Raw genomic sequence first — 15,500 nt, forward strand, 5'->3', positions numbered from 1 at the left:
CCATCTTGTGCTCCTACCATGTGACAGAGGCCGACCAATGGCACCGGTAGCCCCTGTGACATAGTAAGGGCAAAGGCTATCGGCGCCATTTTGAATACTGGCAGCCGACGGCCCGAGTGCAGGAGATCGCTCCAGGACCGCCTCTGGACCACCAGGGACTTTTGGTAAGTCTTTTTCGTTGAAATTGCCTAATTCGTGATAAACGAATGCATATCTCTACTGAAAAGTATCATCAAGGATCTACAACCCATCCTGGATAACGATACCATCCTCTCACAGGCTATGGTTGACAAGCCTATCCTGGACTACCAACAGCCCCCCAGCCTCAAATGGATACTTATCAGCAACCACAAATTGTACACCAATAACATCAACTCAGGAACCAGACCCTGCCAGATACCCAAATGCCAACTCTGCCTCACATATTAACCCAGGTAACACCATCACAGGACTCAATTACATCAACTACAACATCTGCAGCTCCCTTACTTGCTCTTCTTCCAATTTTTATGTGCTATCACCTGTCAATAATATCCCTCTCTTGTCTACATAGGACAAACAGGTCAGTCCCTAAGGAAAAGAATAAATGGACATAAATCTGACATTAGAAATGGCAACATTTGGAAACCAGTAGGTGAACATTTCAATCTTCCAGGACATTCTCTATCTGACCTTAAAGTTTCCATACTCCTAAAAAGGAACTTCAAAGAACACTCTGACATGAAACTGCTGAATTGGAACTCATCAAAAAAAACTTAACAGCATCACTCTAGGTCTGAACAGAGACAATGTCTTCATGACACATTACAACTGTTCTTAGATCATTCTGTCTTTTCACACTTAGCTCAGTTGTCAGTAGCCTGTACTATAGTGCTATTAACACTTTGTTTCCGCACCCTGCATACTTTTCAACAATGTCTTCTCTTGGTTCTGTATCTGCCCCCCCCCCCCCCCCCACTCATCCCCATATATTTTAACCACCTCTGTACTTCATGCATCTGATGAAGTGGTCCTGTCCTCAAAAGCTCATGCTTCAATAAATTGGTTAGTCTATAAGGTGCCACTCACTTTGTGTCATTTTTGATGCACAAGACTAACACGGCTATCCCTTGAATATCTGATACATACTAATGTAGATGTGCCGTACAACAGTACTATACAGTACATGTCTTGTTACGTGTTTCAATCTTCTAGATACATTGTCCTATGGGTATGTGCCATGTAGTTTAGTTGACACTTTGATATACCTAGATAGGAAGTGAATGCATGTAAAATGTATGAGTTTGTGAGGTGCGACTGTAGGAGTCTGACAGAGAAAGAGGGAATACAGTTGTGAAAAATGAAAAGTAGGTTTGGATTAGGATAACAAAGATGCCTTGCGTGATGTAGAAGAGATTCTCAACTTTTTAAAAGGTCAGAATTTTCCATACCAGGAAGAGCAACAATGGCAATGCAAAAGTGGCTTTTGCAAGAGAGAGTTTAGCCAGTCTCTAAAAATAAGGAAAGTTTGTTAACAAAAAATAGGAGAAATCATTGGAAAAAAAATTACTTATAATTTGTCTAGGTAAATATTGTTCTTGTTCTTGTAATAAATTGATACATTTCAGTGAAAAATAAAATAAAAACAGAAAACAAAGGCCCCTATTGATAAATTAAAAGATAAGGGCTTGTTCTTGTTTGCTTTCCTCTTTATTGCTAGCACAAAATATATTTTAAAAGTGTCAAAACTGTTCTTATGGGAAGTAATGGAAGCTGTGAATCTGCAGCGATCAGCTGACCTTGACCTCAAGCAAGAATACAGAACCTTATATTTGAGGGCTCCCGGCATGATTAAAAGGAACATATTCATTTAGATGAATTGGTCTTTGTAGGCATGTTTGTGGGCTGAGTGGAGGACGTTAAGTGATGTATCTATGGTGGCGCCTCTTCCTTTTTTTAGGGCCGTCATAAGTATTTAATTTTTTTACTGAATATTTCATGAATATCAGCTTTTATGAGAGTGGTTATTTGGGTTTTTTTGACACTCATGCAGAGTCCAAAACAGTCTTGGGTAGTTCTACTTCATATGTGAAAGAAACCTTTTTTCAAGACTCTGGTGTCCAGCTTGTTAAATTTCTTATTTCTTTCTTCAGGTTTCTCTGGTAATTGTGTTGGCTGTGGGGAGAAAGGCTTTCGTTACTTCACAGAGTTTTCCAATCACATTAACCTTAAATTGACCACCCAACCCAAGAAACAGAAGCACTTGAAATGTTATCTGGTGCGGAATGCACAAGGAGCACTTATGAAAGGCTCTTTAATCTGCTGGAAAGGCACAGGTGGGATACCTATCCTGTTTTTATGTAATATTGCCTTTCATGTCATGCATGCAACAAGTGATCTGGAGCAGTGTTTTCCAACCAGTTTGCCTTCAGACTTGATTAGGGGTGTCTCGGAAAAGTCACCAGTGCCAGCCACTCAGGTCCAGACCACCAAAAGAACTCTGCTCTTAGCATCTTGCAGCAACAAGAGACACCAGCTGAGGCTCGTAGGAACTGCTTTTGGAGAGCATGGGTAATCGAGCATGCCTCTTCTTGTAGCTACAGCATGAACCCTGGGGTGGCAGTCAATGGGCAGCATGCAGGGTCCGGAGGACTGGGACTCAATTTGGGGCAGATTTTAAGAGCCCTACGCGCGCCGAGCCTATTTTGCACAGGCCCGGCGACGCTTGCAAGCCCCGGGACACACGTATGTCCCGGTGCTTGAAAAAAGGGGCAGGGCGGGGGTGGTCCGGGGCGGGGGTGGTCTGGGGCGGGAGCATGGCCAGAGGCCTCTGTAGGGCCTCTATGCCGGGGAATCGCACGCCGGCATTCGGCTGGCAGCCGCAACCTACGCCTGACCAGAGGCAGGCGCAACTTGAAAAATAAAGGGGGGGGGGGTTAGGTAGGGCTGGGGGTCAGGTCAGGTAGGGGAAGGGAGGGGAAGGTGGGGGGCGGAAGGAAAGTTCCCTCCGAGGCCGCTCTGATATCAGAGCGGCCTCGGAGGGAACAGGGAAAGCCATCGGGGCTCCCCTAGGGCTCGGCGTGCGCAAGGTGCACAAGTGTGCACCCCCTTGCACACGCTGACCCCGGATTTTATAAAATGCGTGCGCATATTATAAAATCGGGCGTAGATTTGTGCGCGCCGGGTTGCACGCACAAATCTACGCCTGCACGTAGGTACTAAAATCTGGCCCTTTATGTAATATACACATTGCACACAGCACTGTCATCTTCCCCATCTTGGAGCCCATCCAGCATCTATCTTAACCCCGAGCTGCATGAGACAGGGAAAGCATTTACTGAACATTGGATGTAACTCACGCTGAGTGTTGGGAGCAACAACAGTGTTGGAAGTCTAGCAGCCACATGTGGCAGCTAAGGTAACTTATCGATTAAGCTGCCAGTGCTACAACATCTTCCTTCTCCTGAACTTGTATATAAGGTGAGCTGCTCCACCATTTCAGGTTCATGTGTGTCTTCACCCCTGCTCTCCCTTTGTTTTAAAATTTGGAGGAGAGACTGATGGGACTTTCAGTGCTTCCCTAGCACTTCTTTTGGCAATATAAGTCCTCTTGATGTTTGCACTGCCTGCTCCATGGAGACTGGTGTGCCATTTAACATTTTTGTTAAAGTAGATGTGGCTTGGATGTGAAAAGGTTGGGAAACACTGTTCTAAAGCTTAGGATGATAAATACAGTTGCCACTAAAAAAGTAAAATCTGCCTCCTTGTCTCTTGCTGCTAACTATGTTGTTATTGAATATTATGCATGTTTTCATTGTACACCTCCTCAGGTGTCCCTTTTTTTGAATCAGTGATTAATAAGAAATTTTAAATAACCAAATAAATATAGTAAACTATGAGTAGGACTCTTTTCCATGTGCTAGTGCTTAATACCTCAGCCTGGAAATGGTACCATCTTAAAAAATGGCACGGGCCATCCATTGCTAATACCATGTGACAAGGGCTGGCCAATGGCGCCGATAGCCCCTGTCACATGGTAAGGGCCATCGGCGCCATTTTGATTAGTGGCAGCCGATGGCCCGAGAGGGTGACATCACTCCTGGGACCCCCGCTGGACCACCAGGGACTTTAGGCAAGTTTTGGGGGAGTCAGGAGGGTGGGGGATTGTAAATAATTATATCTGAAGGGTTGGGGTGGGTTTGGGAGTTTTCTTTTCTGTCTGCCCTTTCTTCCCCCCCAGAAAAAAATGATAAGAAAACCACACGAAATTTCATGGGGTTTTCCTATCATTTTCGGGGACCCCGATACATGACGAATTATGAAATATTGTACGATATTTTAATTCGTCATAAAAACGATGCACATCCCTACTAAATGCACATAGCCATAAAGTCAAAAATCGCATGCACATACTCACATACACACACACACGTTCTTTCTTTTTTGTCAAAGATCTCCTTTCTGAGTGACTTATAAGAACTTATGCTAAAGGATTATAACATGAGTTTTGTATTTCCTAAAGAGATCAGAAGTCGACAGCCATCATCCAGCTCCTGTTCCACTGTACCATTCCAACCCCCAGAAACCTCAGGTCCTTTGGCTGCCAGGATAAGCGAGCCTGTTCAAGGCGCGCATTCAAGCATTTTAACAGGCATGCAACAGACAGGTAATAAGTCATCCTATATTTTCATGACTGCATATATATGCCTGTTTTTCTTAGAGATTGAGAGAGTTGATGTTATTTTTGCTTTAGTAAATCAACAATTTTAAGAAAATAAGAACATAAGATATACCATATTGGGTCAGACCAAGGATCCATCAAGCCCAATATCTTGTCTCCAACAGTGGCCAATCCAAGTCACAATGCCTAGCAAGTACCCAGGGGCATAGTGTGACTGCTGAAGTTGAGGGTGATTCTGAAAATTTGCTGCTGCCATGTGATCAACTCTCTGAGCTGCCTCCCCAGCCTGACATCAATAAAGGCCAGACTCAAAATGTCTCCTTTGACACGCTAACATGTGAGACATTGAGCAAGCCTTTGATGATGTTGATGTCAGTCTGTGGGAGGTAGTTCAGACTGTTGGCAGCCCAGAGCAGGAGCAGAGCTTTACTTTATTGGCAATTAATGCCAGCAGTTAGGAACTGCTCATGGCAATCTGCTGCCTGAGGTGAGGGAAAAGATAGGATGAGATACCTCCCACCCCATCCACTGCTGCCCTTCTGAGGTACCCGAAAGGGTTATACACTCCAAGAGACAGCCCACACCAACTCACCATACAAAACAAAATTCAAATTCTGGTATCACCTCATTCACAGCCACACAAACACTTTTCACTGCCAGAAACCTTTTGAGGTAACACCTGGGAGGTTATGATTTTAAGTCACCCTTAGATAGTCATGGATTAGTGGAGAAGAGATGGAGGGGAGCAGGGAACACAAACCTTCTCCACTCTCACAAAACTCTCTACCCTCTCTTCTTATTCCCCACTTCCACTTTCTCATTCCCCTTCTCCCTTATTCACTCTCAATCAGTCACCCCTCCCTCCCATTCCTTCCCTCTCTCTCAGATACACACACGCACATACACACACACACACGATTACTCCTTCCCTTCTCTCTGTCAGTCATCCCCTCCCTGCCACTTACCCCATGACTACCAATTTAATGCAAATGCCTTATTCACATATGTCTCAGAACTCACCAATTCAAACACACCCACCCTCAACGAAACCATCTCTAACAAAAGATGCGAAGAACTAGCTCTCTACTTCAAGAACAAAATCGACAATATCCTAATTCGCTTCCCTGCCAACACCACCCCCCTCGCCCCTATCCCCAATGACAAAAAGATCACCCTTAGTGCATTTGACCTCACCACTAACATAGAAGTAGAAGCCATCCTTCAAAAGATGAAACCCGCCACACACCCCTCAGACACCATTCCCTCAAAAACCCTCCTCTCTAATACCCCCGCCATCACCAAACCTATTAAGGACCTAATCAACTGCTCCATTACCGCAGGCAGTGTCCCAAACCCACTCAAACTGGCCATAGTCAAGCCCCTCCTAAAGAAACCTACACTTGACCCCTCAGACCCTGCCAATTACCGACCGATTTCCAATCTTCCGTTCTTATCCAAAGTCCTAGAGAGGGTTATTAACAAACAACTGACGGACTTTTTAGAAGACCACAATGTCCTCCACACTCAACAGTTCGGCTTTCGAAAAGCCCGAAGTACCGAAACCTTACTACTGGCCATGACTGACACCATGCTTAAGGGTATGGATCATGGAAACTCGTACCTACTCGCCCTATTAGATATCTCAGCTGCCTACGATACAGTCAACCATCAAATACTAATGACCCGCCTAGCAGAAATAGGCATCGCCGGCACAGCCCTCTCATGGCTCTCCTCCTACCTCACTCACAGGGAATACCTAGTAAAAATCGACAAACACGAATCCTCACGCATACCTATCACACAAGGTGTACCCCAAGGCTCATCCCTATCCTCCATCCTCTTTAATATTTACCTCCTACCCCTATGCCACCTCCTCTCCGACCTAGGCCTGAATTTCTTCCTTTATGCAGATGACGTACAGATTCTCATCCCGTTTCAAGGGTCCACAAGCGAACCCTTGCAACGCTGGGAATCTAGCCTCGCCACCATAAGCACATTTTTATCTGATCTCCATCTAGCTCTAAATACCTCAAAAACAGAACTACTCATCATCTCCAATCAACCAGAACGCTTCACTCTCCCCATGCGACAGAACACTCCTCAAAATACAACTACAACCCTCCCTCAGGCCCAGTTTGTAAGAGACCTGGGCGTCTTCATGGGTCAGCGCCTGGGTTTTAAACCCCGCGTCGAAGCTCTTCTTAAGGGGGGTTTCTATAAACTTAACATCCTAAAAAAACTCAAACCCCTCCTCCACACCCATGATTTCCGCACAGTCGTACAGACCACTATGCTCACGAAATTAGACTATTGCAACTTCCTGCTACTAGGACTCCCCAACACCACCATCAAACCCCTCCAGATTCTACAAAACTCCATGGCTAGAATCATCACCGGTGCGCGTAAAAGGGACCACATCACCCCCATACTAAAAGACCTACATTGGTTGCCCATCTCCTTCCGCTCACAATACAAAACCCTCACCATCCTTCACAACTCCCTACATAAACACAACCACACCTGGCTCGATGAAATGCCTCGTTACCGCTCCTCCAACCGTCCCACAAGAACAACCCATACAAGCACTCTCCTCATCCCATCCCTCAAAGCAGCACATTCAACTCACACCAGAGGGAGAGCCTTCTCCGTCGCTGGCCCTACCCTCTGGAACTCCCTCCCCACCTTCCTACGCCAAGAGACATCCTTTCACAACTTTAAGAAAGGAGTCAAGACATGGCTTTTCCGACAGGCCTACCCTGACACAAACCAAACTTAATTTCTCCCCTGATCCCCTCCCCTCCTCCCCTGGTCACCTCCCTCTAACCTCGACACCCAGCTACCACCCTACCCCCCCCCTTTTGTCCCTTTGCCCTCTACACCCCTAGCATACCTTTGAAGAAACTTTATCCCAGTAAATACCACCTGTTTCAATTGTTCCATAATTCTATTTAGTTAAGTGATTCCAGTACATTAGTCATCTGTACATAGTATCCCTCTTTTCTGCTTTATTCTCTCCCTTTACCTCTGTTAACTTTACCTCTCCCCCCTTCCCCCCCCCTTTCCCACCCTCCTCCTATCCCTTCCCCTCCCTCCCCCCCCTCGCCCTGCCCCTCAGCCTACCCTCCCTCCCCTACCCTCCCTCAAATCTCTATTCCTTGGTTTCATTTATTGTTTATTTTGTTGTATTTTGTTGTTTTTGTTTTTGCTCTTGCGTTAGTAATATCATACTGTTTTATTGTCATATTGTTATACTGTATCTCCCACCTGAGTTCATTGTAAACCGGCATGATGTGCTTCACGAATGTCGGTAAATAAAAGTTAATAAATAAATAAATAAAATAAATATCTTCCCTCTCAGTCTCTCAACCCATCCTTCCCACTCACTACCATGCAGGGTCTCTTCTCACTGGGGAGGGATGGAAACCCCTTCAGCACATCACCACAGAGTGCAGCTGCGCAGGGCCAGTTCTAGCTTTTTTGCTTCCCTGGGCGAACAATTACCATGCTGGCCCCTGCTCATCATATTTTTTTTTAATGTTTAATTTGTACTCTTTTTCTAATCAGGGCCATTGAAAAGGTATTAGGCATCCTTAGTAAATGTTATACCTTTGTACCCAGACCTCTCCCCAACTCAGCCCTCTTCACACACAATTTTAAATTATGCATCTATAAAAAGGACACTCAATCTTTTGAAGTAAAAATATCACAACAACATGTATATTATATTTACATGCGCAGGTGGGGGGGGGGGGGTCGGCGCATGCAAGGGGGTGCACACTAGTGCACCTTGCGCATACCAAGGCCTGCAGGCTTCCCAGTTCCCTCCCGATTTCGGAGCGGCCTGGAAAGGAACTTTCCTTTCCCCTAGCCTGACCTTCCCACCCTTTCCCCTAACCTTTCCCCCCTTAGCCCTACTCTGACCCCCCCAACCTTTGGCTTACCTTTTGCGCCTGCCTCTGGGCCGGTATGCGATCCTCTTACACAGCGGCAAATGGCCGCTGTGCCAGAGGCCTCTGGCCCCACCCCCGTCCCGCCCCTTTAGTAAAGCCCCGGGACTTAGACGCGTCCCAGGGCTTTATGCACGTCGCTGGACCTTTATAAATAGGCCCAGCACGCGTAAGCCACTCTACGTCTGTAAATCCACTGGATTTACGTGCATAGAGCGTTTAAAATCCGGCCCATTGTGTTAGGACTATTGTAACACATATTGGGTGTGGGCTTGGTCTTCAGAAAGCCATGAGCAAACTAAAATACAATTACAATACAATAAACCCATTCCAAAACAACACTGCCAGCACTCAAACAGTAACAGCCCTGCTTATAAAAAGGCAGCACTGCAAATATTACACCAGGCCTTAAAACACAAGTATACCACTTATCAGGAAAAGAAAACAAACCAAGCTGCTATAGAGGCCTACATGGAAACCACACTAGCAGAATACCTCACCTGTCTCATCTATGCAGAACCCAGACAGACCCTCACTAAATACAGAATAAAGAGACCATAAATAGAAGCATGAAGACAAAAACTGAATTGGAAATCATAACAAGTACAATCAAAGGGCACCAATGGAAAAACAGAAGCATCACCATCCATTCCTCAGAAAACATCAAGCAATAAAATCAAGAAATTTAAAGCATCAATTAAAATGGTAAAACCATACTAATAAAAATAATTATTTCAAAACAACTGATTCTCACAACATCCAATAATACATTTTGTAAATACCAATAAAATATTTCATAGCATCATTCGGATCAAATAACATCCGATTAATTAAAATCAATAAGAAAAAAAAAAAAATCACTCTCCATACCATAATCTCAGGGTGACTTCCAGTCACCCTGAGATTATCATGGATTAATGGGAGGGGAAGGGAGGTGCACAAACATTCTCCTCTCTCATATACACATACATTCATTCTCATGCTCACACAGACATACACAAACACTTTCAAAACTCACACAGGCTCACACATACATGAGGGCTCCCTCCCTCTCAGGTGCACACACATGGTGGCACCATCTCTTTCAGATAGACACATACACACTCAGGCACACACATATTCGGCTCCCTCTCTCTCAGGCACACACTCACACACATGCGCACATACACACAGGCACATACAAGCTGGTTCCCTCTCAGAGACACACACACTGGCTCCCTATCTCTCAGACCGACAGACAAACACACACACACACACTGCCTCCTTGCTCCTCCTTTCTCATGAATGCACACGCATGCTCTCTCTCCTTCAGTTAGGACAAGATCCCCAGGGTCTCCTCCACTTTGGCTGCTAAGCCTGGTGCGATCCTTCAACAGCTGCAGGGCTGCTTTCACTTTGACCGCCAGCTGGGTTGGGATCTCCCGGCAGCCACACGGGCTTCCTGAAGTTTGGCTACTAGGCAGAATGGGATCTCCCTGTGGCTATGGGCATCTGAAATTGGTGGTGCATGGCAAACACCTTTCTAAAGCTGGTGGTGCCTGTGCACCACTATGCACAATGGTTGCTAAGCCCCTTCAAGTACCTAAACATTAAAAGAGATCCCATTCTACTAATGCAGGCTATTCCCTTTTGATTAATAGCAATTTATGGACTTCTCCTTCAGGAATTTATCCAAACTTGTTTTAAACCCAGCTACACTAGCTACCTTAACCACATCCTCAGTTAATGAATTCCAGAGCTTAATTGTTCATTGAGTGAAAGAATTTTCTTCAATTTGTTTTAAATGTGCTACTTGCTAACTTCATGGAGTGCCCCTAGTCCTTGTATTATCTGAAAGAATAAATAACCATTCCACATTTATCTGTTCAAGTCCTTTCATGATTTTGTAGATCTCTATCATATCCCCCTCAGCCGTCTCTTCTCCAAGCTGAACAGCCCTAACCTCTTTAGCCTTTTCTCATAGGGGAGCCATTCTATGTCCTTTATCATTTTGGTCACCCTTCTCTGAACTATCTCCAGTGCAACTATATATTTTTTGAGATGCGGCAAACAGAATTGCACACAGTATTCAAGGTACAGTCTAACCATTGAGCGATACAGGGGCATTATGACATCTTCCATTTTATTTGCCATTCCCTTCCTAATAATTCATAACATTGTGTTTGCTTTTTTGACTCTCCACAGCACATTGAGCCAACAATTTCAATGTAATATCAACTATGACACCCAGATCTTTTTCCTGGGTGGTAACTCCTAAAATGGAACCTAACATTGTGTAGCTAGAGTATGGGTTATTTTCCCCTGTATGCCTCACCTTGCACTTATCCACATTGTATTTCATTTGCCATTTGGATGCCCAATCTTCCAGTCTCATAAGAACCTCATGAAATTTATCACAACCTTCTTGTGATTTATCTACCCTGAATAATTTTGCATCTCTTGCAGATTTGATCACCTCACTCATATCTCTTTCCAGATCATTTATAAATATATTAAAAAGCACCGGTCCAAGTACAGATCCCTGAGGCACTCCACTGTTAATTTTTTTCACTGTGAAAACAGACCATTTAATCCTACTCTCTGTTTCCTGTTTTTTTTAAAATCTCTTTTGAAGACAATAACATATGAATACAGTGAACATATAAATATAACTTCCAAGAATAACTTGTTGCACAGGGCACACAGATGACAATCCAATTATTTTTCTTTAATCCCTCCTTTTCCCAACATCCCCCCCCCTGAAGACATCTCCTCCAATCTCATGATTTTTTTAATTTTCTTAGAAGCCGTTCATGAGGGACATTGTCAAATGACTTCTATAAATCAAAATACACCACATCTATTGGTTCAAATTTATCTACATGTTTATTTACCCCCTTAAAAAAATGTAACAGATTTGTGAAGCAAGACTTCCTTTGGGTAAATCGATGCTGGCTGAGTCCCATTAATTCATTTCTATCTATATATTCTATGATTTTATTCTTTATAATAGTTTCCACAATTTTTCCTGACACTGAAGTCAGGCTCACCGGTCTGTAGTTTCCTGGATCATCTCAGCAGCCCTTTTTATATATTAGGGTTACATTGGCCGACTTCCAGCCTTTTCAGACTTGTAGTAGTTCTGAAATTTCATTGTGGAGTTCTTTCAGAACCCTGGGATGTATGCCATCCAGTCCAGGTGATTTGCTACTCTTCAGTTTGTCAGTCTGACCTACTACATCTTCCAGGCTCACCGTGATTTGGGTCAGTTTATCTGAATTGTCACCCTTGAAAACCGTTTCTGGATCGGGTATCTCCCCAACATCCTCCTCGGTAAACACTGAAGCAAAGAATTAATTTAGTCTTTCTGCGAATGCCTTATCTTTCCAAAGTGCCCCTTTAACCCCTCGATCATCTAACAGTCCAACTGGATCCCTCGCAGACTTCCTGCTTCAGATATATTTAAAATTTTTTATTATGAGATTTTGCCTCTATGGCCAACTTCTTTTTCAAAATATTTTTTAGCTTGTCTTTTCAATGTTTAACATTTAACTTATTAGTGCTTATGCCTTTTCCTGTTTTCTTCAGATGGATCCTTCTTCCAATTTTTGAAGGAAGATCTTTTGGCTAAAATAACCTTTCACCTCACCTTTTAATCATACTGGCAATCATTTGGCCTTCCTTCCACCTTTCTTAATGTGTGAGATACATCTGGACTGCGCTCCTAAGATGGTATTTTTTAACAGTGCCCATGCCTGTTATACACTCTTAACTTTTGTAGCTGCACTTTTTAGTTTTTTCAATTTTTCTCATTTTATCAAAGTTTCCCTTTTGAAAGTTTAGTGCTAGAGCCATGGATTTACTTATGTTTCAAGAGTTCTAGTAGCTGTATTGATCTTCTTCTTCTGAAGAAGGGATCTATGTGGTCACGAAAGCTCAAGCTTTGTGTTTGCCCAATAAAAGATGTCCCAGTCTATAAAGATTTCTGTTTTCTCCAGGATCAATTTGCCTACTAGAACTGATCATTGTAAGCTGAATTATTTTGGTTATCCTTTATTTATATTGTGATTAAACTATAGACATTTTAAGGTGAATTTTCAAAATGTTAAGCATATAAAATTAGCATATACACATGTAAGTAGCCTCTACTCGTGTACTCCATATTTTATAAACATTGAAAATACACACGTATTTTTACTTTCGCGTGCATGCATATGATTGTAAAAATGGGGTGGGGCCAGCAGTTAAATGCACGAAAGTTGCTATTTTAAAAGACATTTACATACCTATGTTTTCCATCTTATTTGAGTATTTTTACACCTGTTAATTATCTAGAGTAAGTGATATTTAAACGTGTTTATTGTGTAGTGCTGGCTGGATGAACTGGGGGGAATTCAGAGCGAAGAACTAGGAAGGTCTTGATGATCTGGAGAAGGAGGCGGCGAACTGATGGACTAATTGGAAAACTGGTTAATTTCCTTGTAGCACTCATGTTTTAAAATTGGCCTACTTGCGCATGTAAATTGGGATGTCATGAATGTGGCAGCTAGGAAGACCCCGCACCAGGTCATTAGTGGAGTAACACAGAGATCTATGCTTTTTAGCAAATTATACTGTTATAAACTTAGACTGTATATGAGACAGTGGAGGGTGACGCGACTTGCCTATGGTCACAAGGAAAGGCAACAGGATTTGAAGTCTGGCTTATAGCCCATTGCTCTAATCACTAGGCTGTTTATTTAGTGATAGTAATTTATATTCCTTCCAATTGCCAGCATATCTCTTGTAGGCAGATTTAAAAAAAAAAATAACACATTAAATTTCAATAAAATAACAAACAACATCTATAGCATACTACTCCTCCACTTCACTCTATTACATCTTCCATTATTACAGAGATTTGCTTTAGTTGTTTAAAATCATCAGCAAAGAATGTTTCTGGTGTGGGTATGTTCCCAACATCGTTCTCAGTAAAAACCGAGGTAAAGAATTCATTCAGTTTTTCTTTACTTTTTCATTTTCCTCCTTAAGCACCCTTTTTAACCTTTGGTCATTTAGTGGCCTAGCTGACTTCTTCACAGGCTTTTAGCTTTGAATGTACTTGAAAAAAGATTCTGTTATTACTTTTTGTCTCAATGGCAAGCTTCTTCTCAAACTGTCTCTTAGTCTGTCTTACTGTCTGTCTTACTGTTATTTTACATCCAACTTGCCAGTACTATGCCTGTTTTGCTCATTTGAGTCTGGTTTTCAGTTTTTGAAAGATACCGTTTTAGATTTAACTGTCTCTTTCACCTCACCATTAAACCATACTGGCAGGCATTTGATCTTTCTTCAGCCTTTTTAAATGCATGAAATACATTTTATTTGGGCTTCCAAAATGGTATTTTTTAAAATAGTGCCCACACCTCATGTAAACTTTTCACCTTTGCAACTGCTCCTTTTTGTTTTTCTCTAACTAAATTCCTCATTCTATCATAGTCTCCATTTTTAAAGTTAACGCTATTGCAGTAGTTTTATTTAATGTCTTCTCTCTGGTGATAATATCAGATTTGATGAATTATGATCACTATTGCTTTAAATGAAGCCCAGGGTTTGTCATGAGGCATGTGGGTGCCACCCCCAGCTTATAAACTTGTAAGATATTCAGATTTGCCATGGATAAATAACCATATAATGACTAAATAGACAAAGTTCTAATGTTTGCTCACTATATATTGCACTTTACCATCATTTTATGTATATTATTTCTTTATTTATATTCTTTTCTTCACTATTACAAATTTCTTTGATCCCTAAACCTATAATAATACCCTTATTTTACAGAAATACCTAAAAAACCCAAACATTCATTGATCCGGATCACACCACATTCATACTCACCCCCACCCCTTAAAAATTCACACACTGCGTCATATCTCGAATTCAGAAACCATTCTTATCCTACTTGCATATTTATTTATTTATTTATTTTAACATTTTTATATACCGGTATCCGTTTACACATTGTACCGGTTTACATGTAACAAAAAGGACAAGCCAAAAAGAGGCATATCTTTTACATGGAACAGAGAACAGTTAATAATATAAGTTAATAAAATAATAATAATAAATATCACCTATTTAAATACACATTCGTGAACTACAGAGAACTTAGCTACTTTTATCATTGTCGGGAGATACCCTGACCCCCCCATTGTAAGTAAATGAATTTCTTAAATTATTACAAGACATGTGCACTTTTCTTACACTATTTCTCAAACCACAGTCATAAGAGTCATACTTTTTCTTTTGTAGATTTTATATGGAGTCCAAATTCTTTTACTCTTCTTCTTAAATAAATGTCACAGCAGAAAGTCCACTTTCATTTATCCGTGTATAGAACATTTTTTTACTTCTTTTTAGGTGACGAATGGAGTCCATTTTCCCTTTTAGCTTCTTTTAGCCATATCCACAATTTTCTTCAACAATGGCCAGCTCTATTAAACCATGCCCCATGGCCATTGTTGAAGAAAATTGTGGATATGGCTAAAAGAAGCTAAAAGGGAAAATGGTGTGGTGTCCTTGAGATCATGAGTATGCTTGTGTGAAGAGCCAAGTTTTTAGTTTTTGTTTAAATTTGTTCAGGCAGTGTTCTTGGCGTATGACAGCAGGCATAGAATTCCAGAGTGTGGGGCTGGCAATGGATAAGGCACGTTCCCTGGTGGCATTGTAGTGGGTGAGTCTGGGTGAGGGAATGTTAAGGTTATTTGGTAGCGTGAATGGGTGGGTCTGTTTGTGTTGCGGAAGGAGAAGGTGCTATGGAGCCAGTTTATATCTGTGTTGTGTAGGGATTTGTGTGTTGTGTAGGCATTTGTGTAACTAGTTGTAAGAGATCTCCCAGATAACAGCAAGGATAAGGATTCCTCAGGTTAGGA

General features: G+C 42.3%; 1 protein-coding gene across 1 annotated transcript in view; it reads left to right on the forward strand.

Annotated features, from left to right (window-relative positions):
- GREB1 (growth regulating estrogen receptor binding 1) overlaps positions 1–15,500 on the forward strand; it is a 607,716-nt gene that overhangs the window by 288,756 nt on the left and 303,460 nt on the right. Inside the window, 2 exon segments of the mRNA XM_029595920.1 lie at positions 2,133–2,315; positions 4,502–4,645. Coding sequence (XP_029451780.1) covers positions 2,133–2,315; positions 4,502–4,645 — 327 coding nt within the window.

Source organism: Rhinatrema bivittatum, chromosome 3 (assembly GCF_901001135.1).
Source record: "Rhinatrema bivittatum chromosome 3, aRhiBiv1.1, whole genome shotgun sequence".
NCBI lineage: Eukaryota > Metazoa > Chordata > Amphibia > Gymnophiona > Rhinatrematidae > Rhinatrema > Rhinatrema bivittatum.